At 39.5% G+C, this 23,852-nt stretch overlaps 1 protein-coding gene across 4 annotated transcripts in view; it reads right to left on the minus strand.

Moving 5' to 3' along the window:
- Nucleotides 1–846: 846 nt before the first annotated feature.
- The window catches only part of RASAL2 (RAS protein activator like 2), a 502,399-nt gene continuing 479,393 nt past the window's right edge, over nucleotides 847–23,852 (minus strand). For 2 of the 4 annotated variants that reach the window (XM_033915463.1, XM_033915461.1), the window contains exons 18-19: nucleotides 12,417–12,447; nucleotides 847–2,137 (exon numbers count right to left, since the gene is read on the minus strand). In XM_033915463.1, the coding sequence (XP_033771354.1) occupies nucleotides 1,995–2,137; nucleotides 12,417–12,447 (174 nt within the window). In that variant the 3' untranslated portion in view covers nucleotides 847–1,994. The remainder of the gene's footprint in view (nucleotides 2,138–12,416; nucleotides 12,448–23,852) is intronic. The other 2 variants (XM_033915464.1, XM_033915462.1) reach the window with 1 other exon arrangement.

Here is a 23,852-nt window from a genome sequence, read left to right on the forward strand (position 1 = left end):
TTGCATGTATCTCATGCACAGAGAGAAGTACTGTATATACTTGAATATAAGGCGACACAGATATAAACAGAGGTAGCCTTTTTCCCACCAAAAGGTCAACTCAAATATAAATTACCTATTTACCTTTTTACTAGTTGATGTCAATAAATCTGAACTTTTTGATAAAATCTTTGTTGTATCTTTTGTACACAAGCTTATTGGTCCACCCTACTCTTTGTGTGTGTTATAGCAAACTAAAGAGCAATTTGTCAGGTGAAAGACCCCTATTCTTCACCTTTCTATGATTGGTTCCTGAGAATGTGACAGAATATGCAAATAAGACATGTCAGTTGACCTAATAGGGAAAAGGTCATATAGAATTTAAGTGCTTTTTATTGTACAGAACTTGAGAAATAGGTGTAATTTGGAATCTAAACTGATTATTTACTTTAACAGGAAATATTTGTTTCTCTGGTGCATAGGACAGAGTGTAGTGAAGAGCAGTTTTATTTTTTTCACATACGAATATAGGTACAAAAGTCATATACTCGTATGCACTTAAGTGATATGTATTTGCTTTGATAAAATGTATGGATGTATTCTATCTAAAATTATAATGGCTCATTAATGTTGGTCTTTTCTCATGCGTATCTTTCAATAAAACAGTAAAGTTAGAAAGAAAAGCATCAACTTCTTCTGACTCATAATTAAATATTGAATATTTAAAACAATATATTTACCAGAGACATGTACTGAGATGACTTTATCCATTTAACAGTGTAGATTTCTGTTTATGGATTTCATTAATTAGCTCCACCATTGCTGAAGAACTCACAAAACAGAGATTAAGAGTCTGACTTGCTTAGGTAAATACAGAACTTTCTTTTTATTATCATCATAATAATAATTATTAAAATAGCTAATTTCAATGAAGGTTTCAAAAATGGTACAACTTTAGATAAAATCCCTGGATACTCAAACATACAAGGTTCAAAATGAATGGAACAAACTGAAAAAGCAAAACCATAAAAATAAATAAATAAGAAAAAGATTCCTGTGGCTATTTTTGTGCATGTTTATGTCTATTATAGGTGCTTGGTACCCTTTGGTTAGCCCTTTATTTTCTTTGTAAATTTTAAGACTAAGCCTGGTCCGAGTCTCAAGAGTGCATAACAATCCTGTTTACTAGGCAGGAGCATGTGAATGAAAGAATCTGTTTGGTGATTATATTCCATGGGATATAAATGTTTTCTTGGAAGTGAACAGCTCTATTACCTTTCAGAAAAAAAATAAGTATTTACATTTTGTAAACTCTAAATAAACACTTATTACAATCCAAAACAGAAAAAGCCTTCTTAAACTGAACAATTGTGATTTTCTCTATTGGATACAATGGAGTGGTGAAGATCTACTCCAAACATTTAGCCACATGTCTGGCTACCTTCTGAAATGCATAACCTTTCTCTCCTAAGCTTTCACAATGAAAGACTGAAGGGTAAAGCTCCTATCCATTCCTGAAATCTCTTAGTTTGGAATATGGTCACAGTCCAACTCCATGTGCTTGTAATTGGTAACAAGTACAGCGCTTAAGTTCTGAACTAAACTCTGGTTTTCCTGCTGGAAACGCTATGCTTGCTTTTCTATGATAGCCAGTGCCTTCAACAAAATAAGAAAAAAAAAAAATATCACAGATCACAAAATAAAAATATTTTTAAAAGATAAGCTCTACATTATTAACTTGCTTTTGGTATATTACAGGGATATATTTCTGTACATGGCAGGGAACAAATTTCCAAGCCTTAAATTATATACACAGTGAAACAGAGTGTAAAAATGCATGCTATCTTTTCCTCTGCATCTCAGACAGGCATTACTATTGAATTAATTACATGGTTTTCTTTCAGTTGTTTGGTTTAGCAGCATTTTGTGGTTTGACAAAAAAACAAACAAAACTGATCAAGGGGAGGCAAAGAAAGCTCCCCTAAGCTGGTGGCTAGCAGCTGCTGTTCTTGAATTCACCATTTTCCGTGATGGAAAGCTTGGTGGGAGTGGTTGGGGAGATGCCGTTGCGGACCTGCACGCTGTAGCGCTCCTTCACCTGGGTCAGGGCGCTCATTAGCCGTGTATTGGCTGCATCCAGTGACACAATCCGTTTTTCCTGAAATCAACATACACCAATATGTTAGTACTGTTCAAATGCTCAAGCTTACTGATGGGTAATACCAACAGCTTTTAAAATCCCTTCTTTAGCAACATTTATACTGTTTGAGGGCAGGACCCAAGAGATTACATATCCTTCTACATATGAGCTATGATATGGAAAATGGAACTCCATTCTGTTTTTCCCAGTTCTTTAAGACAGAGATTGATATAGGAATTCTACACTCTGCAGGCAACCACTGTATTCATTTTAACTTAACAGTTCTTTGCTGCTTCAGTTTGATTTTAAAGTAAACTCTGAACATTATAGAAATGTGGCTGATTGCTCTTTGTCACAACAGCAGGCAATCCTATCTAAGAGCTCCATAAATCTTTCCTAAGTTTGTCTATGTAGTTTAGGCAATCAAATGTCATGTTTTGCACCATGATCATCAGGACATCCCACTGAATTGCCCTGCTAAGTAAGAGCGCTGTACCTGCACTAAATCACATTTCAAGGATAGTAAACTTCTCTAACATTCCATTGCAAACCTGACAATATATTTAGTTTCCAAGGGGCTTTTTTGGTATTTAATAAAATCCTTTAGAACCAAAATATAGTCAGATTGGCAAATGAGTGTTTAGAAAAGTTTCCTTTTCTTGAAATTTGATTTACTACAGATATCATGTTCTTGTTTAATAGGGCAGTGTTATATTTTTGTATGTACACTTCTCCCTCCGTATTCGCGGTTTCAGCATTCATGGTTTCGATTATTCACGGTTTTTAGCTTGTTGGCTCCTCCCCCAAAATTACATCAGCTTGCATAGAGAAATTGCTGATTCCAAGCATTTACAGAGAAAATCGCCGATTCCCAGCACTTTCTTCATCGTGTTTTGCCTCTCCTTCAGGAACAGGCCAGGTCTCCCATCATATTATTCGCGATTTCACCATATTCATGATGGTTTTTAATAGAAAACAGCGAATAACATATGAAAAAGTTATTTGTGGTTTTTCTGTATTTGCAGTTCTGTTAATCCCCTATCACAGTGAATACAGAGGGAGAAGTGTATTCTGTAACCCGGTTAGGTATATTATACTTTTTTAAAATAATAAATAAATACTGAAGTGCCATGGAAGATGAGAAGATGTGGGTGTATATGTTAGGGAGAATTATTGCATAAATCTATGAGCTGTTGAGACTTTCATCTGTTTTAATCAAGATTAAAAGAAATGCAAGAACAATATAAACCCTTTTGTTCCAGAAAATGAATGGCATACAGTGTACTAAATACAGTTTGCAATTGTTTGTGAGCCAATAGATCGACCAATATCAATTTCTTTGTAGAACAGTAAGGGAAAAGATTTTCATTGCTTCCTTATTACAGTAATGGGTACAAGAAAACATGCTAGACAGTGATCTTGCTAGAAACAGAAGTTTCCTTCATATTATCACTCAAAAGGTTGCCACTAGGTTGGGAAGCAGGGAGGTGATGATTTATTTTCATGATTTGATGATTATAACAAGTCCCCTTTCCTCTGAATGGGTTTATTATGGATATGAAGAGGTCAGAAGTGAAAATAAATTCCACAGGGATTGCCTAGATAAATCCTCTATCATGTCTGGCTTTGACCTTCTCATGTTCATCATATACTGTGAAGATATATTTTTTTTAAAACCAGCAATAAACACAGCTATTTCACAATCCTAAACAAGCCAACCAAGTTTGAAGGCAGGAACTAAGATTTAATGCTAAGAAATGCAAGGTCATGCATCTGGGCTGCAGAAACCTGAGGGAACAGTACAGCTTAGGTGGTGAAGAACTTTTGTGCATGAAAGAGGAGCAGGACTTCGATGTGATAGTATGTGTTGACCTTAAGGTGGCCCAACAGGTTGAAAAGGTGTCGGTGTAAGCTAGAAGGATGCTTGGGTGCGTAGGGAGAGGAATGGTCAATAGAAAAAAGGAGGTATTGATGCCTCTCTATAAAACTTAGGCGAGACTTCATTTAGAATACTGTGTGCAATTCTGGAGATCGCACTTTCTCAAAAAGATATAAACAGAGGAAGACAACTAAAATGGTTGGTGGTCTTCATCATAAGATATATGGGGGACAGACTTAAATATCTCAATATGTATACTTTGGAGGAAAGGTGGGAGAGGGGAGATATGATAGAGATGTTTAAATACCTATGTGGCAAAAATACATGAGGCAAGTCTCTTTCAGTTGAAAGGAAACACCAGACTGAGAGGGTATAGAATGAGGTTAAGAGATGATAAGCTCGGGAGTGATCAAAGGATATACGAGGATCATGTCATAAATAATGCACACTATTTTTTTTTTTTTTTAATTTACATGTTTGTTTGTTCTTCAAGTATTTCTTTACAATCCTTCAATATAGTCTCCCTGTTTTGCAATGACCGACATCCAGGAAGCTTCATTATTCCATCCAAGACACCGTTTTGTTCAGTTGCCAAATGGCTCCGGTACCGGCGGAAAAAAGCTCTTCCAGAGATGCAAAATGATGTCCACGCATAGGTTGTTTCAACTTTGGAAAAAGGTTGAAGTCTGGTGGACTCATGTCTGGACTGTAGGGAGTATGAGGTAACACCTCCCAGTCGTATTTGCAAAGTTTTTCAATGACAAGTGGAGAATTCCATCTTCCCCATGACCAAAAAAATTTCAATGAGCTCAATCAAAAGTCAAACAAATGATGATTTTTGCTGATGATCATGAAGGCATCATCATCACAGACAAAGTTCCATGTGGAAGAAGTGTCAGAACAGTGTATTATCGTAATTTTTTGTAAAAAATGCACAGAAAAATGCAAAAAACCCGACCTCAGTTGCTCTTGGCTGGGCCACTCATTCTTCACGACAACGCTTGCCCGCACATAGGGAATGTCATTGAAAAACTTCATGAATACGACTGGGAAGTGTTACCTCATGCTCCCTACAGTCCAGACATGAGACCACCAGACTTTGACTTTTTTCCAAAGTTGAAACAACCTATGCGTGGACATTGTTTTGCATCTCTGGAAGACCTTTCTTCCGCCGGTACCCGAGCCATTCAGTAACTGAACTAATACGGTGTCTTGGATGGAATAATGAAGCTTCCCGGATGTTGGGACTCGGTCATTGCAAAGCAGGGAGACTATATTGAAGGATTGTAAAGAAATACTTGAAAAAAAACCAAACAAAAAAAATGTAAATTTTAAAAAATAGTGTGCATTATTTATGAAATAACCCTCGTACTTTTTTTACCGAAAGGATGGTAGATGCTTGGAATAGTCTCCCAATAGAGGAGGTGGAGACAGACTGTTTGAATTCAAGAAAGCATGGGACAGGCACATGGTATCTCTTAGGGAGAGGAAGAGATAATGGATGCTGCAGATGGGTAGACTGGATGGGCTATTTCACTTTATCTGTTGCCATATTTCTATGGAATAGGGATTATTTAATAAAGATTTCTTTTACAGGCACAAAATGGGAAAAATCTTTTGTAAAAATCTTCTTTTTCTTAAATATATTAGTGGCCAAAACTAGCAAGAACTGTTGATGGTGTGATTTCTACACCTTTACATTACCTATGTGCTAGCTTACTGTAGGAACAACAGGGTTATACAATGTATTCAGGAAAAAGGAACAGACAGGTTTATGGAGTGTGTGTGCTCATTGCTAGAATACTTTACAACAATCGGCCTGCTAGATGTTAACCAATATATTCTTTGTAAATGCAAAACAATTTTTCCTACAATATTGCTTCTTGCATAAATGTTGTTGCCTTTGCAAATTTAGGGCCCGAGTCTATGTTGCTCGGTGCGGTTGTCAATAAAAAAAAACAGCACAATTTATAGAATGATGCCTAGCGGCGCCTAAGTCAACTTAGGCTCACTAGGCGTCCTAGACATAGTTGCTGCTCCATTAGGCCAGCTTTTCACTCACCTAATTTGGTGGCACCTATGTCAGATGTCTAATGATGCCTAAGTCAACTACGCCTGCTTTTGAGTATAGGCATCATTAGGCGTCCTTAGGTGTGGGAGGGTGCCTCCACTTAGGTGTCGTTAGGCATCCTAAGAGTTTGATGCCAAACTCTCAAGTTGATTTTTTTTGATTGGCTGAAAACCGGTGTGGCCAATTACCACGCCGATTAAGCTAATTAAAAAATAAAAATTGGGCATGGATCCCTAACTTAGCATTACTAGGCAGTTGCAATTAGGGTATCCAGTGGCGCCTAATGTAGGTGCCATTTATAGAATTCCCCAGTTTAGTGCCTTGATGAAGATAAGATCCAAAGAGAGTAACAGAACGTAGTTCTGAATGTTTCATTTCATATAGAAAACACAGTGGGCAGTTTTAAGTCTTTGCTGATAAGACTGCCATTAACACATTACATCCACACAGTACATTCATTTTAAAAAGAAAATTGTGCACAACAGGCTATGGTGACTGACAACAGGAGGAGAGCGCACAGCAATGTGAGAAGCAGCAATCAAAAGCTCGAACCAGGTGATTGTGCACTGGGGCACATGGGATGGGAAAACGCAAAACACAAACACAACAAAAAATAAATGCACTGCTCCTAAAACCATTCCAGCTCTGAGCAAGGTACTCCAGGACTCAATAAATCTGTGCACCACTAAAAGCAAACCTTGGAAGTGGATGTGAATACAAATTTCAACCTCTTCTCTCATTAAGACAACAGTGAGGGTAAATCTAGCTATTTGATATACTTCACTATTAAAAAGTAAAGGTCTAAGACAATTGCCAATAGATTAAGTGAGAAGGTAATAGCAGCAGGCTTTCCAACACAGAGCAAGTGGTTACATGAAAGGGTACTGCCTTCTCTATTAACTCCATTGTCCCAGGTACAAAAACTTAGACTGTGAGCCCATTAAGGATAGAGATGTGTACACAACCACTATAGAAATGATTAATAGTAGTAGTAAATCATCTGAAATAACTTAAAACTACAAATAAAATGCAATTAATGAAGCATGAATCCTCTAAGAAGGTTATTAGGATTATTAAGTGGCAGAATTCAAGCAACAGAAACCATATATGTGTTGGTGAAGTAGAAGGAATGCCATCATAGCTTAATCACAATTTGTAAAACCTAATTGCTAGCTGTGAATTTCTTTAGGTGAAACAAAATGTTGAGATTATCTTTACATTGAACATGATTCAAAGTCATGGCCTCAATTATTGTTTTAATTTGTACCGACCAGAAAAGATAGTCCAGCAACAGATATGCTGGTATTTTCTTCTGCCTCTTGAAGGTTGTTTTGAGAGCTTGAAAATTTGCTCAGGCAGATATGGAGCAGTATCCTCTGCCAACACAAAGCCTTAAAAGGAAGCTCATGTCCAGTTGGCAACTTTTGCACGCTGCTCCACATTGAGTGCAAGTGGTTTCCTTATTAGTCTTCTCCCAATTCATTCTGCCATCTGTCTGTATTTAAATGATAAGTCAGTAGTCATTACTTATGTCAAAGATTAGTTAGTTTTTGGCCCTATAGTTTGTTTTGTTTTGCACTTGCATGCATGAGGAATGAGGAGTACAGAGACAGTTGATTACAGGGGAAAAAATCCTCTACAGGGAGCAGCTCTCAAATGGTGCTGAACAATTCTGCATAATGGCTGACGTTTTCTGAGAGATAAGTTCTTGTGCCACTGCAGCTCTGAGAAACTAATGAGCACAAGAGAGTTTATTAAGCTCAATAATAATGATGGATCAATATAAAAACACCATTTAGGAGTTTATAAATAAACCTCACCAAAGGGTGGACCACTGGACATGTGGCCCTACTAATATTTTTCCCAACACAGCATAAGCAAATAGAGAGCTTGGGGAGTGGCATGACATTGGTTTGTTTGCTCACTCCAACCAAGGGCTCCTTTTGTGAAGGTGCGCTAGTGATTTTAGCGCATGCACCGGATTAGCGTGCACTAGCTGAAAATCTACCACCTGCTCAAAAGGAGGTGGTAGTGGCTAGCGCGTGTGCTATTCCACACATTAAGGCCCTAACGTGGCTTTGTAAAAGGAGCCCAAGTGTTCTGCAGCCTCCAAGCCTCATACAAAGCATTTTAAAATGTAGTCTTGTTAAAAAAAAAAAAAGTATGTGCCTGTTAAAAGATCACTTAAGTGATGCAAAATAATATTGTCTCTGGTAGTGTTTTTTCTTATGTACAGATTCAATCTAAATGTACTGAGAATGTTACAGTGAGCATGCTCAGGTCTCTTGTTTTCTTGGCTCTTCCTGCTGGTTTCAGATGACTTACAAGTCTGGCTCATAAACGTTACTTGCCAATGCAGAGGGAAAATATGGAACACATATGACACTCTCTAACAGGAGATCAAAACAAAGCTGATGTACCTGAATGTTCAGACTGTATCTTGTGTGTCAGTAAGGATATTTGAAAAGTGAAGCAGGATGTGGTTGAGGAAAATGGAAGAATGCAAGGGGGAGATATAGGGGAGCAATGTAGCCATCTTGGCTTGGAAGAGCATTGGCATCTAACCATTCCCTCTTCTATGGCCAATCTCACTGTAGGCACCTCAGCAACTGTATCATATAGACCAATATCATCTCAAGGCTCAAAGAAATGAGATCTACAGTAAACCCCAAAACAACTGGCCAATTGTAAAAGCTTTTGGGTCTCATACTGCCACTGAAGCTCAAGCTTCTCAATGCCTACGGTAGTCTTAGTCACAATAATTTCAATGTCAGTAGAGACCTCTGCCAACCTAGTATTTGAAAATCATTTCTCTTGTGTAAAAGAAAGACAGATCTATTTTTTGAGGTGTCATTTTTTTATTCTTTCTATCATATCATTTTTTCTCTCCACCATGTCTACCTTGGCTTTCTGGTAGTCTGTGGAAGCTTTATTTTCATATTACAGAGGGAATAAAACAATAACTGGAGGATCACACGGGATCACCTGCTTTTGTAACTAATCAAGGTGTGGGGTGAAAGCTAAAAAGACTGTCATGAAAATATTTTTTTTAATTGCCAGCAATGCTCAATGACAATATTATCTACAGCAAATATAGCAACAAACCTGAGTGTTATGGCAATACTATGGATTCTGTCCGTTTCCAGACCAGCAAGAAATCTATGTGCCCTTTGAAATGTGCAACTGCATTGTGTAAGACATACTGAGTGAGTGTGCGCATTTCTTCAAAAAGTATAACTTAGCTGTATTTTGTTTTGACAAAGAGAACCGAGGTGATATGTATTCATCTGCAATGGATTTCAGTTAGGTTCTCCCTAGATTTCATTTCTCAGGCCTTCTGTTTTCAGTTAGCTGACTTATCTTAAGAAAATGCTCAGTTAGCATGCTATTTAGTTTCTCCTCAGTAAGTAATGGACTCAAATTAGTAAGTTAATGTGTGCTTGAGATAGGTATTTTAGTATTCAGAATATCATGTTATTTACCAAGCACAGTAAACTCTCAGTTGTCCAGCACCCTTGGGGATTGGTAGATGCTGGATAATGTGAATAGCCTCCCAGCAGAGGGGATCAAAATGTCTGAATTCAAGTATAGGACAAGCTCAGGGGATCTCTGAGAGAGAGAAGGTGATTGTAGAGCTTGGTGGATAGGCAGATTGGATAGGCTGTGTAATGTATCTGCTTTTATTTTCTCTTGTTGCAATGTAAATTTCATAGCAGATTCCTTGGAGTGCAAGTAATTGGATTCACTTTCCCCTTAAAGTATTAAACAGAACACCTTTTCCAATAGAAGTTGTATGGTTTCCTTATGGATTTCTTACCAGCTGCTATTACTACAGTATACCCTTTACCTGTGAAGAGAGCTGAAGAAATGTTGTTAATGCTAGTGAATGAAGGTTCAGATGGAGAATTCTTCCCTGATATTAAGTTATCGGGTAGTGAGATTCTTCTGGGTGTATATACATTTTGAATGACAGTTGATATAGACAAGGAAACAAAATGACAGGGCCATGATAGGGTTATGAAGATTATAGCAGCCCTGTCTTGTATATTTTGCAATGTTCTAGAAATTAGAGAAATGATTGGATAGGTGTAGAAGAATCCTATCCCCCAGTGTATGCTTAAAATATCTGATAGTATTCTGTACTTTGTTGGCCTTCTAGGGCAAAACTGCAATCCTACTGCAGGAGTGCATTCTTCAAAATTTCAAGACAGGGCTGATTCTATTATAAAGAAATGATAAGCCTACTTGGACATTTTTCTAACAAAGTTCAGATAGTGGAGAGGTCATCCTGGGCAGTAGGGGTAATGCAGGTTAAGCTGGACTCATTTAGAGCACTGGTCTTTGTCCTGGGGGCTGCCGCGTAAGCGGACTGCTGGGCACAATGGACCACTGGTCTGACCCAGCAGCGGCAATTCTTATGTTCTTATGATGGCAGACTCTTAGATTCTTCCATTTCTAATATGATGAATTTTCTATAGCTGAGAAGCTGACAGCAAACACTAGCCACTGGCCAAGTCCACTGTAGTAGGAGTGTCCCCATGGACTGACTTTGTCAAATCAATAAACTCGGACAGCTTTTGACATCTGGAGTTACAACAGTATGTTTCAAACTGAGATGGTGATATACTATACTTTGAAGTACTGTATGTCCAAAATGAATTTGACAGAGAATGTAGCAAATCTTTGAAAAGGTTCTTATAATATCCTCCAAGAATGATTATAAAACTGAATTTTTAAAAAATTTGTGGCAGTAAAGTAGCTGAAGGAGAAAGCAAGGAGTAATTTACCTCTAAACTAGTAGCAGGGAGAACAATGACCTTGCCTTCTGCATTCACTACCTCTTCCTTGTGTCAAGATGGACTCAAGTGTGCAGATGTTTATACACCTTGCTCTCTCTTATACAACATCTTTTTCCAGCCTATCTCTATCAGGCATCCTGCAGTGAACTGGAGGTGAGACTCATTAATCTAGCTTTGTCATCCCTGCACCCCCTCCCCAAGCTCCAAAGTTTCACTTTCTTTTATGTGCCATACTCATCTTGATGGTGCATGGGCTACATTAGAGAAAAGTGAACAGTAAGTGAGCTGACAGCAGAAGAGGATGAGAAGATAGACATAGGCAAATATTTGAATATTAAATTTTGCAAATTATTATTATTATTTTTAAATAATAAAGTCTTTGCATAATATTCTTCTTGCATTCAATTACTTTACTGGCCCTTCTGCTGCCTCCCTCCCTCCTTTCTTGGATCTTCCCTCTTGAAACTCCCTTTTAACCGAACATAGACAGGACCCTCAAGAAGTACAGAATAACTTGCCACAAACAACTGAAATCTGAAGAAGCCAGACTCTGCATTAAGTGCAATACATGAGAGATAGGTAGGAAGAGATAACATGTCCTCCTAAACTGTGCAAAATATAAAAGTAGCAGACATATCTTCCAAACATTGACATATACCAATCACTAAATTGAAAATAAAATTCTAGTTTCTGCTTTCCTCTTACTCTCTTTTCAGGATCTTCTGTCCATTTGAGATTTTTTTTCTTTACTCTTATTTTTTTTCTTTCCACTTCTTCCACTTCAGTCATCACAAATGCTAATCATTTTCCTTTGGCTTTCTTCTATTTATTTTTCTTTTTCTCTATCCATTCCCCTTTCTTTCCATTTGGTCTTCAACTTTCTTTTCTTCCCTGGTCTTTCTTTTAAGTCTCCCCTTCTGCCTCCCTTCCCATTCAATATCTCACCTCTCATCCCTCCCTCCCCTTTTGATCAAGCCACTTCCCCTCTCCCTCTTCCATGCCTCATGATCAAATATCTCCTCCAATCCTCCAAACCAGCAGCCCCCTTTCCCTAGTTCCCCACTTTTGCTGCTGCTGTCTAGGACATGTGGCAATGTTGGTTTCAAGAGAGATCAAAACTCTCCATATAACAAATTATACTCCACAGCAATAAGAACTGTATGAAATCATGCTCCTCATTTTCTAACGCTAAAGCAGCAGAGTTTTTTCAAACTGTGAACAAAGGGATGAAAATCCATAACTAAAAATAAGTAACCTCTTTTTTTTTTTTTAGTAGGGCAAAATTTCTGAATATATAAAGAAAAGGCAAAAAAATAGAAATTTTGATTTAAATGCACAATGCACTGGTGAGTAAGAGGAATATTTGCAATTTTTCAGGTCCAAGCCACTCTTATTTCAATATTTAACATTCTCAAAGCTTGTAACTTTTGGAGCAAATTTAAATTAATTCTGGGGTGTCCATGGGAGGAGCTGGAATGTGTAGGAAGTCAGTGCATTGGGCCAAGTCTGAGGTACTACTCAGCTATACAATGGATTCCATTTACTTGCCTGTTTGAGCAATCTCATTCCCATTTACGACCTGTAATTCAACACAGCAAAGATGTCACATGCGATAGCAATTGAATACTAAGCTCTGCAGATATGCTTCACAAGGGGACAATATACACCCTGAAGCCTTTTTCTACTCTCTGGCTTCCCTCTGACAGCCTGTTTACAGTATTAGGCATGTTGCTACATTTTCAGATTACATTCTCTTAGTTGACCCAAGTCTTATTCCTAAGATTTCTTGCTTCTGGCAGAAAAATACAATAAATTGATTCTGCTTAATAGCAAAGGCCGTGAATCAGCAAAGCATGTGACTGTCAACAACCTATTAAAAAATTCAGTAATACATCCTATTTTCTCTAAGCAAGTAACTCCATTACTGTGTTCAGAAATTAGTTAGAAGTTTTAAATAATTAAGAGCCATCAGCTCTGAAGTATTCTGTGCAGGAGGCTGCACCCTGAAGATCTGAGAAGAGTGAGCACTCGCGAGACCAGAGGTCCCCAAATCCCTACTTGGAGATCTGACTGAAAAAGGGTAGCATCAGATACAGAAAACTGTGTGAAGCCAATGATCTATAGCCTAGTAGACACATTACACTGCAATGCTGAATCTTATTAATAGTCCTTCACTAAAGTAACTGTTAGCAATACCCTGGAAAAGCATCTTGCATTATCTGGAAGCTGTTAAAGACTAAATCTCCCTCTAAAGATCAAGAGGAGAAAATGAAAAACTGCAAAGATAGTCATTGATCTAAAAAACCCCAAAAAACAACTTGTCTATTATGGAGAGACAAGTCAAGCTCATGTACAAGTAAGACTTATTTTGTTGTTTCCATTCTATTTGGGCTCATATTAGAAAACAAGAATAATGGAATCCTTATAATAAAAAGATTGTATGAAATGTTACATAATAATCCTTCTACTAAATCAATTAATTCAAATTAAACAAATTACAATATTACTGTTTCTGCCCACTTACACTGGAATTTTATATCTTCCATGAACTTACCATGTGTAAGAAACCAATTTCTGCTAGAATAAGCCCTTTCTCTTGAAAGGTTAAGAGGCATAACTATCAGTGTGGGCTACCAATAAGACATGCTATTTTAGCATAAGTCTCATTTATGCAAAGAGACCTAGTTACTAAGAACTGAGATTAACAGTAAAATAACACATCTTAATGGTAATCCATATTGATAATGTCTTCAAAGCTTTACCTTGGGCCTCATTATTTGACATACCTATGTTTATATAGCATTGTCTCTGAATACTCCTGCCATAAGCAGAGATTTTCATCTTCCCTTATTAATTAGTAACTGAGGAACAGAAACATTCCTTTTTTGTGTAAGTGCAGAAGACTGTATATGTTACTCTGTTCAAATTTACACATACTTGATTGGTCATTCTGGTTAGGCTCTGTCCCACTTGGGCTGGACAGAGCAGGAGTATAATTGCAATATACACTAGTATTTTGGAAAGAACAACTTCTCTGGAGGTTTTTTTTTTTTCCTTTTCTTTGGCTTTTTTTCTCTGATATTCCATCTCTGTGGAGATTTAATTGCATCTCTGCAAGCCAGACCCATCAATTTGGCTCTTCCCCATCCACAGGAAGTTAGAGACTGCCATGAATATTGCCCATCTAAAACCAGAAGCTGTGTGAGCCGATTCTGCTGCTGGCATCATATTAACAGTAACTATCATATTCGATTTCCTGGGTGAATATGTGAGTTTGTACTCAATGCTCATTCTTGTCATCTGAAAGTATGACAGAACCTACAGGAACAATCTATATCACACACAAATTTAAGAAAAAAATGGAATAATAAAAATAACGAATTTTTTATGTAATCTGAGGAGATCACAGAAAAGTGTGCCCATTTTCCTCAGTGTGTGTGTGTGTGCATGCTGCAATGGTCCAAAAAGTTGATATAAACGAGCTGGACAATATTTCTGAGCAGGTTCTGTCAAATGACTTGACCTACGTGTATGAGAGCTCCTCTGTGAGAGATTTAAATGTCTCACGTGGTGAGGAGAGATCTACGAAAGAAGAGCAAGAGTTGGGGATGGTGGTATCTGATGATTTTAAGGTGGCAAAATAGGTAGAAAAAGTGATGGCAAGTCAGAAGGAAAAAGGTTGTGGTAGTGCCTCCATTTCTGTCACTGATGAGACCTCACTTAGAATATTGTGTACAATTGTGTACATACCTTCAAAAAGATATAGACAGGATGGAGTGGGTCCAAAGGGTAGCTACTAAATTGATCAATGGTCTGGGAACAGACTTAGAGACCTCAATATGTACACTTTGGAAGAATGCAGGAGAGAGAATATATGATAGAGATATTTAAATATCTCTGTGGGAACCATTCTGGAACACAATGACCTCTGTGGCCCCTAGTCGCATTTTGAATGGGTAACTCTGGTTGCTAGTTTTTTGAGGCTTAACTTTCTTGGGACCCTTGTGGGGGGGAGGGCAATTGATTGTCTTATTCCAGAAATGAGTGTCAATATGGAAGAATTTACAGATTTTTAGTTCAATCTGTTTTATTTTGTCAATTATAAACAATAGAAAACAGGCACGATTCACGAAAGTTTATATATATGAACAATAACCATAGATATCCATTAACAGATTTTGTACTTTGTATTGTTCTTATGCTCAATAAAAATAGTTAGACTATAAATGTCTCTGTCGCATAAATGCAGAGGAACCGAGTCTGTTTCTAATGAAAGGAAGCTCTGGAATGAAGGGACATAAAATGAAGGTAAAAGGGGGGAAATTCAGGAAATACTTCTTTTTGGAAAGGGTGGTGGATGCATGAAATGTCCTCCCAGTGGAGGTGAAGACTATCTGAATTCAAGAAAGCGTGGGACAAATATGTACAATCTCTAAGGGTGAGGAAGGTATAGTAGATGGTATGAATGGACAGACTTGATAGGCCAATATGGTTTTTATCTGTCATCATTTTCAATATTAATTTATAAAGATTCAACACTGCTTGTCGATGGAGAATAGGTGATCATCAAAGAAAAGTGTAAGAAACCTAAACAATCTGGACTGCAATACAAGCCCACAATCTTTTTAAAATTAAAATAGCTGAGTTGGATGGCATTGATGTATGGAATAAGGTAAATAGCATAACAGAAGAGGTGTTACCTTTTATATTGCATGACAGATCAATGACAGGCAAATACTACAAGGAAAAGTTTACTGCAGACTATAAGATATGCTCAGGATATGTCTCTAACTAAATCCTTTATTTGCCAAAGTGCTGAATCCTTACAAGTAATTGCTTCAAGAGTGATGGAATTAGTAATCCTTGTTAGCAGCCTAGTTTATTTGGCAAACGGAAGTATTTGGCAAAGCTGAATGAATAGAGAAAAAAAACTAAAAGAATTGTGTGTGGTTGGAATTAATGTAAGAACAAGTTCTTTATTACTGCAATTTATTTTTCTTTTGTAAATTTACTTTTCTTTTACAATTTTGAGTGTTGGTTTCTATGCTTGTTTTGCTCAATTTTTATTTATTTTATTTGATATTGCTGTAAATCACCCAGAGCTTGACTGGTAATTAATAGATATAGGGCTCCTTTTTATAAGCTGTGTTAATCGATCTGATGCACATAGGGATTTAATCGGCATCGGAAGGCTGCCCTGGAACTTCAATAAGATAAGTTGCTCTGCATTTCATATTCTGCTCTTTTCACTGGTTTTCAGCATTATATCTGCTTAATTTCTCTTCTCATCCCTGTTTCTTACTAAAAAAAAAATTAAAAAAAAAGCACAAAAAAATAAACCCTTCTCTTTCCTCTGTTATATCTCATTTCCTCTTCCCCTTTCCCTTCATAGGAATAAGGGTAAGACTTATAGTCCCACCAACCCCAGGGACCACTATTCATATATAGAGACCCATATAATCAGGACTACTCAAATCAAGTCACTTCACAACCAATCAAGATGACCTTTATTCTATGCAATCACTGTGGTGCTTTAATTCCAAGACATACTATTTGGAGGCTTAAGGCTTTCCCCATCTGTCTTCAACTTGCCAGTATTAAGGAGGAGCTCTGCAAACTTAAACAGGAATTGAATAAAATTAAAGCATCTTCCATCACTCCACAAAATCATACCAACTTACCACCTCTACCTCAAAGAATAAAACAGCCCAGGAATAAATGGGTCACAGTAGGCTCAGGAAGACTGCGACATGTAACACAGAAACATCCACCATCACTAATATTACCTCTACAGAATTCCTTCGCTCCACTAGTGCACTGCGATACTCAGGAAAACAGAAGGGAGGTGGGACTGGAACCAATGAAGGTAACTCAAGAGAACAAGCGCACCCTAAGTACAAATAAAAAAAGCCAAAAACAGAAAACTATTACTGTTTGGGGATTCCATCATCAGAGGCATTAACCTTGGAATACAGGGCGAGAAGACCAAAATAGTGAAATGTCTTCTAGGATCCTCAGCTACCAGGAGTTCCAGGCAAATCTATATATATATAAAATCAGAGGTATGTATGTGTGTATGTATGTATGTATGTATGTGTGTGTGTATGTGCCGCGATCACGCAAAAACGGCTTGACCGATTTGAACGAAACTTGGTATGCTGATCCCTCACTACCTGGGATGATATGTTCTGGGGGTCTCACGGCCCACCTGCACACGTGGGCGGAGCTACAAACAGAAAATCAGATTTCACCCATTCATGTCAATGGAAAAAATGTAAAAAGCTGCCACCGCAAAAACGGCTTGCCCGATTTGAACGAAACTTGGTATGCAGATCCCTCACTACCTGGGGTGATATGTTCTGGGGGTCTTGCGGCCCACCTGCACATGTGGGCGGAGCTACAAACTGAAAATCAGATTTCACCCATTCATGTCAATGACAAAAATGTAAAAAGCTGCCTACGCAAAAACGGCTTGCCCGATTTGAACGAAACTTGGTATGCAGATCCCTCACTACCTGGGGTGATATGTTCTGGGGGTCTCGCGGCCCTCCTGCACACGTGGGCGGAGCTACAAACAGAAAATCAGATTTCACCCATTCATGTCAATAGCAAAAATGTAAAAAGCTGCCAACGCAAAAACGGCTTGCCCGATTTGAACTAAACTTGGTATGCAGATCCCTCACTACCTGGGGTGATATGTTCTGGGGGTCTCGCGGCCTACCTGCACACGTGTGCGGAGCTACAAACAGAAAATCAGATTTCACCCATTCATGTCAATGGAAAAAATGTATAAAGCTGCCATTCTCACAGTAATTCCAACTATAAAACACTTTCTATGACACTATAACCACTAGGGACATCGTTTCTATTCTACCACGGACACCATACATATAGAGTTTGTATGTTCTAACTGTGTTTGTAACTGTTTCCTTCATGCACCCCAGTTCATAATGTTATTACATTACATGAGTACTCACATATCCTGAACTAGGAACACAGGTTCCATTCTGAACCGGGAACAAACTGCATGGAGTTTCTTTTCAACAAAACTTTTGTATGCCACTTATTCCAACAGATCTTCCTTTTCAGTTTAAGAGATTGCAAATTCCAGTGAGACTTGCATTTTCTATCACAATCAACAAATCACAGGGACAGACTATTACATACTGTGGAGTGGATTTAAGATCCCCCTGTTTTTCCCATGGACAACTCTATGTTGCTTGATCAAGGGTGGGTTCACCCAAGAATTTATATGTTCTTGCTCCTGGAGGTGAAACTAAAATTGTTGTTTATAATCAAGTTTTGTGTTAGTTGTATTGTATTCATTTTGTCAAATATTTCACATTATAATTTGAATATTGTACTTTTTATAAAGCTGTAAAAAAATAATTTCATTCACCACTATAAAGTATCTTTATTTCAATCCATTTACTGTGTTATTGCTATAATTAAATACCCGTGCAACGCCGGGGCATCAGCTAGTACTGACTATATATAATTAAGGAAGAAACTAAGGATTTTAACACTGATGTTGTTATCCATCTGGGAACAAATGACCTGGCCAACAACTCCACACTTGCAGCACAGAAAGCTTTTCGGGAGCTTGGTGAGGGCGTGAAACCTTTTGTAAAGACTTTAGCTTTTTCTGAAATACTGCCTGCATATGGAAAGGAAGAGCAAAGATTGAAAAACACAGAGGACTTTAATAGATGGCTCAGAGCCTGGTGTCATCAAAAAGGCTTCAGGTACATAGGAGGATGGGGAAATACATGGAAGGACAAGAAGCTATATTGCACTGATGGGCTACATATTACTACAGCAGGAAAAAGAAACCTTGCAGAGAAATTTAGACAATATTTTTCTAGGCATTTAAACTAGAAGGTGGGGGTGGTGTATGTACGAAGGACAATTATAGAGACCACCCCCGGCAAAAGAAAAGATGTGAAGGCTGCAACATAAGCAATATCACCAACTCATTTCTTAGTATTGCAACGGAAAGTGAAACGACACAAAAATCCATATGAAAAAGGAGATTATCGCTGAAAAATAGCTGGAAAGCAATGACCACAAATGCTCGCAGTCTAAGCAACAAAGTTCATGATCTGCAAGCCCTGATGTTAGAGGCAGATCTAGATATTGTTGCTGTCACAGAGACATGGTTCAGTGAATCACATGGATGGGATGCAAACATACCGGGATATAATCTTTTTAGGAAGGACAGAGATGGTCATAAAGTTGGAGGAGTAGCTCTCTATGTAAAGATCAATATCCAAGCGATCAAAATGCAAGGGACCTGGGGAGAGGAAGAAGCGATATGGATTGCTCTGAAAAGAGAAGATGGAACTTCTATCTATGTGGGTGTAGTCTACAGACCTCTGACTCAATCGCAGCAAATTGATAAGGATCTGATTGTGGATATCCAAAAGTTTGGAAGGAAAGAGGAGGTTCTGCTGTTGGGAGATTTCAACCTGCCGGATGCGGACTGGAATGTTCTGTCTGCGGAATCGGAAAGAAGTAGGGAGATTGTGGATGCCTTTCAAGAGGCTCAGCTCAGACAAATGGTGACGGAACCCACAAGGGAAAAAGCGATATTGGATCTGGTCCTCACAAATGGAGAGAGTATCTCTAATGTTCGAGTGGGTGCTCACCTGGGAAGTAGCGATCATCAAATGGTTTGGTTTGATATAACGGCTAAAGTGGAGAGCGGCCGCACAATACTTAAAGTCCTAGATTTCAAACGTACGGACTTTAATGCAATGGGAAAGTACCTGAAGAAAGCTGTTACGATGGGAAGACATAAGAGAAGTGGAAAGACAGTGGTCTAAGCTGAAAGGAGCGATAAAAATGGCTACGGACCTTTATGTGAAGAAAATCAATAAAAACAAGAGAAAAAGGAAGCCGATATGGTTCTCCAACCTAGTGGCTGAGAAAATAAAGGCGAAAGAGTTGGCGTTCGTGAAATATAAAAAAAACCAAGAAGAGGAGAGCAGAAAGGTCTACAGGGTGAAACTGAAAGAAGCCAAGAGAGAGATACGTTTGGCGAAGGCACAGGCGGAAGAACAAATGGCTAAAAATGTAAAAAAGGGAGATAAAAATTTTTTCAGATGTATTAGTGAAAGGAGGAAGATAAAAAATGGAATTGCTAGGCTAAAAGATGCTGGGAACAAATATGTGGAGAGTGATGAGGAGAAAGCAAATGTGCTAAACAAATACTTCTGTTCTGTGTTCACAGAAGAAAATCCTGGAGAAGGACTGAGATTGTCTGGCAAAGTTACACAAGAAAATGGAGTAGATTCTGCGCCGTTCACGGAGGAGAGTGTTTATGAGCAACTTGAAAAACTGAAGGTGGACAAAGTGATGGGACCAGACGGGATCCATCCCATGATACTAAGGGAGCTCAGAGAGGCCTATTAAAGACTTGTTCAACAAATCTCTGGAGACGGGAGTGATTCCTGGGGATTGGAGGAGAGCGGATGTGGTCCCTATTCATAAAAGTGGTCACAGGGATGAAGCAGGAAACTACAGGCCGGTGAGCCTCACTTCAGTTGTTGGAAAAATAATGGAAGTGTTGCTGAAAGAAAGGATAGTGTACTTCCTTGAATCTAATGGGTTATAGGATCCGAGGCAACATGGCTTTACAAAAGGTAAATCGTGCCAAACGAACCTGATTGAATTTTTTGATTGGGTGACCAGAGAGCTGGATCGAGGACATATGCTAGATGTAATTTACTTGGATTTCAGCAAAGCCTTTGATACAGTTCCTCATAGGAGGCTGTTGAACAAACTTGAAGGGCTGAAGTTAGGACCCAAAGTGGTGAACTGGGTCATAAACTGGCTGTCGGACAGCCGCCAGAGGGTGGTGGTTAATGGAAGTCGCTCGAAGGAAGGAAAGGTGACTAGTGGAGTCCCTCAGGGTTCGGTGCTGGGGCCAATCCTGTTCAATATGTTTGTGAGTTACATTGCTGAAGGGTTAGAAGGAAAAGTGTGCCTTTTTGCAGATGATACCAAGATTTGTAACAGAGTAGACACCGAAGAGGGAGTGGAAAATATGAAAAAGGATCTGCAAAAGTTAGAGGAATGGTCTAATGCCTGGCAACTAAAATTCAATGCAAAGAAATGCAGAGTAATGCATTTGGGGATTAATAATAGGAAGGAACCGTATATGCTGGGAGGAGAGAAGCTGATATGCACGGACGGGGAGAGGGACCTTGGGGTTATAGTGTCCGAAGATCTAAAGGCGAAAAAAACAGTGTGACAAGGCAGTGGCTGCTGCCAGAAGGATGCTGGGCTGTATAAAGAGAGGCGTAGTTAGTAGAAGGACGAAGGTGTTGATGCCCCTATACAGGTCATTGGTGAGGCTCCACTTGGAGTATTGTGTTCAGTTTTGGAGACCGTATCTGGCGAAAGACGTAAGAAGACTTGAGGCGGTCCAGAGGAGGGCGACGAAAATGATAGGAGGCTTGCGCCAGAAGACGTATGAGGAGAGACTGGAAGCCCTGAATATGTATACCCTAGAGGAAAGGAGAGACAGGGGAGATATGATTCAGACGTTCAAATACTTGAAGGGTATTAACGTAGAACAAAATCTTTTCCAGAGAAAGGAAAATGGTAAAACCAGAGGACATAATTTGAGGTTGAGTGGTGGTAGATTCAGGGGCAATGTTAGGAAATTCTACTTTACGGAGAGGGTAGTGGATGCCTGGAATGCGCTCCCGAGAGAGGTGGTGGAGAGTAAAACTGTGACTGAGTTCAAAGAAGCGTGGGATGAACACAGAAGATTTAGAATCAGAAAATAATATTAAATATTGAACTAGGCCAGTTACTGGGCAGACTTGCATGGTCTGTGTCTGTGTATGGCCGTTTGGTGGAGGATGGGCAGGGGAGGGCTTCAATGGCTGGGAGGGTGTAGATGGGCTGGAGTAAGTCTTAACAGAGATTTCGGCAGTTGGAACCCAAGCACAATACCGGGTAAAGCTTTGGATTCTTGCCCAGAAATAGCTAAGAAGAAAAAAAAAAAAAAAAAAAAAAAAATTTTTCATTGAATCAGGTTGGGCAGACTGGATGGACCATTTGGGTCTTTATCTACCGTCATCTACTATGTTACTATCGGAGCGAATGCTGCACAGCAGCCACTACCATAGCTTTGTAAAGGAGAGGGGGATAATGAATATACTTTATAAAGTGCTATTAATTATGAACTTTTTGCTGATATATTTTATTTCTCTATTGTGTTATGACACATGCAACTAAAAACCAAGAAAATAATTTCTTGGCAGACAGTAAGAGATAGTTTAGCCACTACTATTTTAGAATCTCCTCCACACTGTACACCAACTGTGATAAAGTGCAGAACTAGTTGGAATTTTCAAGGTAAAAACTTACCTACTTAAGATCACAGTCCCCCCCAACTAATTCCTGCGGCAGATTTATCAAAATTCTACTGCAATCATAATACTGTACATTACATTACATTAGGGATTTCTATTCCACCATTACCTTGCAGTTCAAGGCGGATTACAAAAGATTTATCCAAGATGTATTACAAGAACTTAAAAAAAAAAAAAATTGGTCATTTTCAAAGAGTAAGAAATGGGTAAGGTTATTTGTTTGGGGTAGTTGGCTTTAGTGAGAGGTGGAGTTTGAGACTTGCGGTATTATTTCTTTTTTCAGAGTTTTCTTGAAGAGTATGGTCTTTATTTCTTTTCTAAAAGTCTTGTAGTCGAGGGATGTCGTCAGTAGATTGGCGATTTGGTTGTCTAGTTTGGCTGCTTGAGTGGCCAGGAGGCCATCATATACTTCCATAAATGCGTATATTAAATTGTGTTTTCATTTTCCTTTATAAAAGTCATCTCTTTTGTCAAATGAAATTAGCATTCTAATGTTTGTTGAGTCTGTTTGGTTTGAATCTGTATTATATTTCAATTATGTATGTTCTGGTGTGATCCTCCTTTGGATAAACGTGGAATATCCTATTACCGTATTTTCACGCATATAACGCGCGCGTTATACGCGTTTTTACCTACCGCGCATACCCCTCGCGCGTTATACGCGTGAGCGCGGTATACAAAATTTTTTTTACATAGTTCCCACCCCGCCCGACGCCCGATTCACCCCCCCCCAGCAGGACCGCTCGCACCCCCACCCCGAACGACCGCTCGCACGCGCTCCCACCCGCACCCGCATCCACGATCGGAGCAAGAGGGAGCCCAAGCCCTCTTGCCCGGCCGACTCCCCAACTCCCCGACAATATCGGGCCAGGAGGGAGCCCAAACCCTCCTGGCCACGGCGACCCCCTACCCCCACTACATTACGGGCAGGAGGGATCCCAGGCCCTCCTGCCCTCGACACAAACCCCCCTCCCTCCAACGACCGCCCCCCCCAAGAACCTCCGACCGCCCCCCCCAGCCAACCCGCGACCCCCCTGGCCGACCCCCACGACACCCCCACCCCCCTTCCCCGTACCTTTGGTAGTTGGCCGGACAGACGGGAGCCAAACCCGCCTGTCCGGCAGGCAGCCAACGACGGAATGAGGCCGGATTGGCCCATCCGTCCCAAAGCTCCGCCTACTGGTGGGGCCTAAGGCGCGTGGGCCAATCAGAATAGGCCCTGGAGCCTTAGGTCCCACCTGGAGGCGCGGCCTGAGGCACATGGGCATGTGGGCAGCCATGGCATCCAAAATTAACAAGGATTTTTTTGCACGGAAAGTCAGGGAGGGTGAACGGATAGTCGGGACAGCGCACGGAGAGTCGGGGAGGGCGAAAGGAGAGTCGGGGTGGCCAGAGGAGAGTCGGGGCGGGCGAAAGGACAGTCGGGCTGCATGCGCGGTATACCCGTGAGCGCGGTATACAAAAGTTTTTGTACATAAAATCGTGGTTTCTGCGCGCTATACCCGTGTGCGTGTTTTACACGGGTGCGCGTTATCTGCGTGAAAATACGGTACTAGTATTTAAGCCCGTTATATTAACGGGTGCTAGAAAGCAGCCC

Source organism: Geotrypetes seraphini, chromosome 12, assembly GCF_902459505.1.
Source record: "Geotrypetes seraphini chromosome 12, aGeoSer1.1, whole genome shotgun sequence".
Lineage (NCBI taxonomy): Eukaryota > Metazoa > Chordata > Amphibia > Gymnophiona > Dermophiidae > Geotrypetes > Geotrypetes seraphini.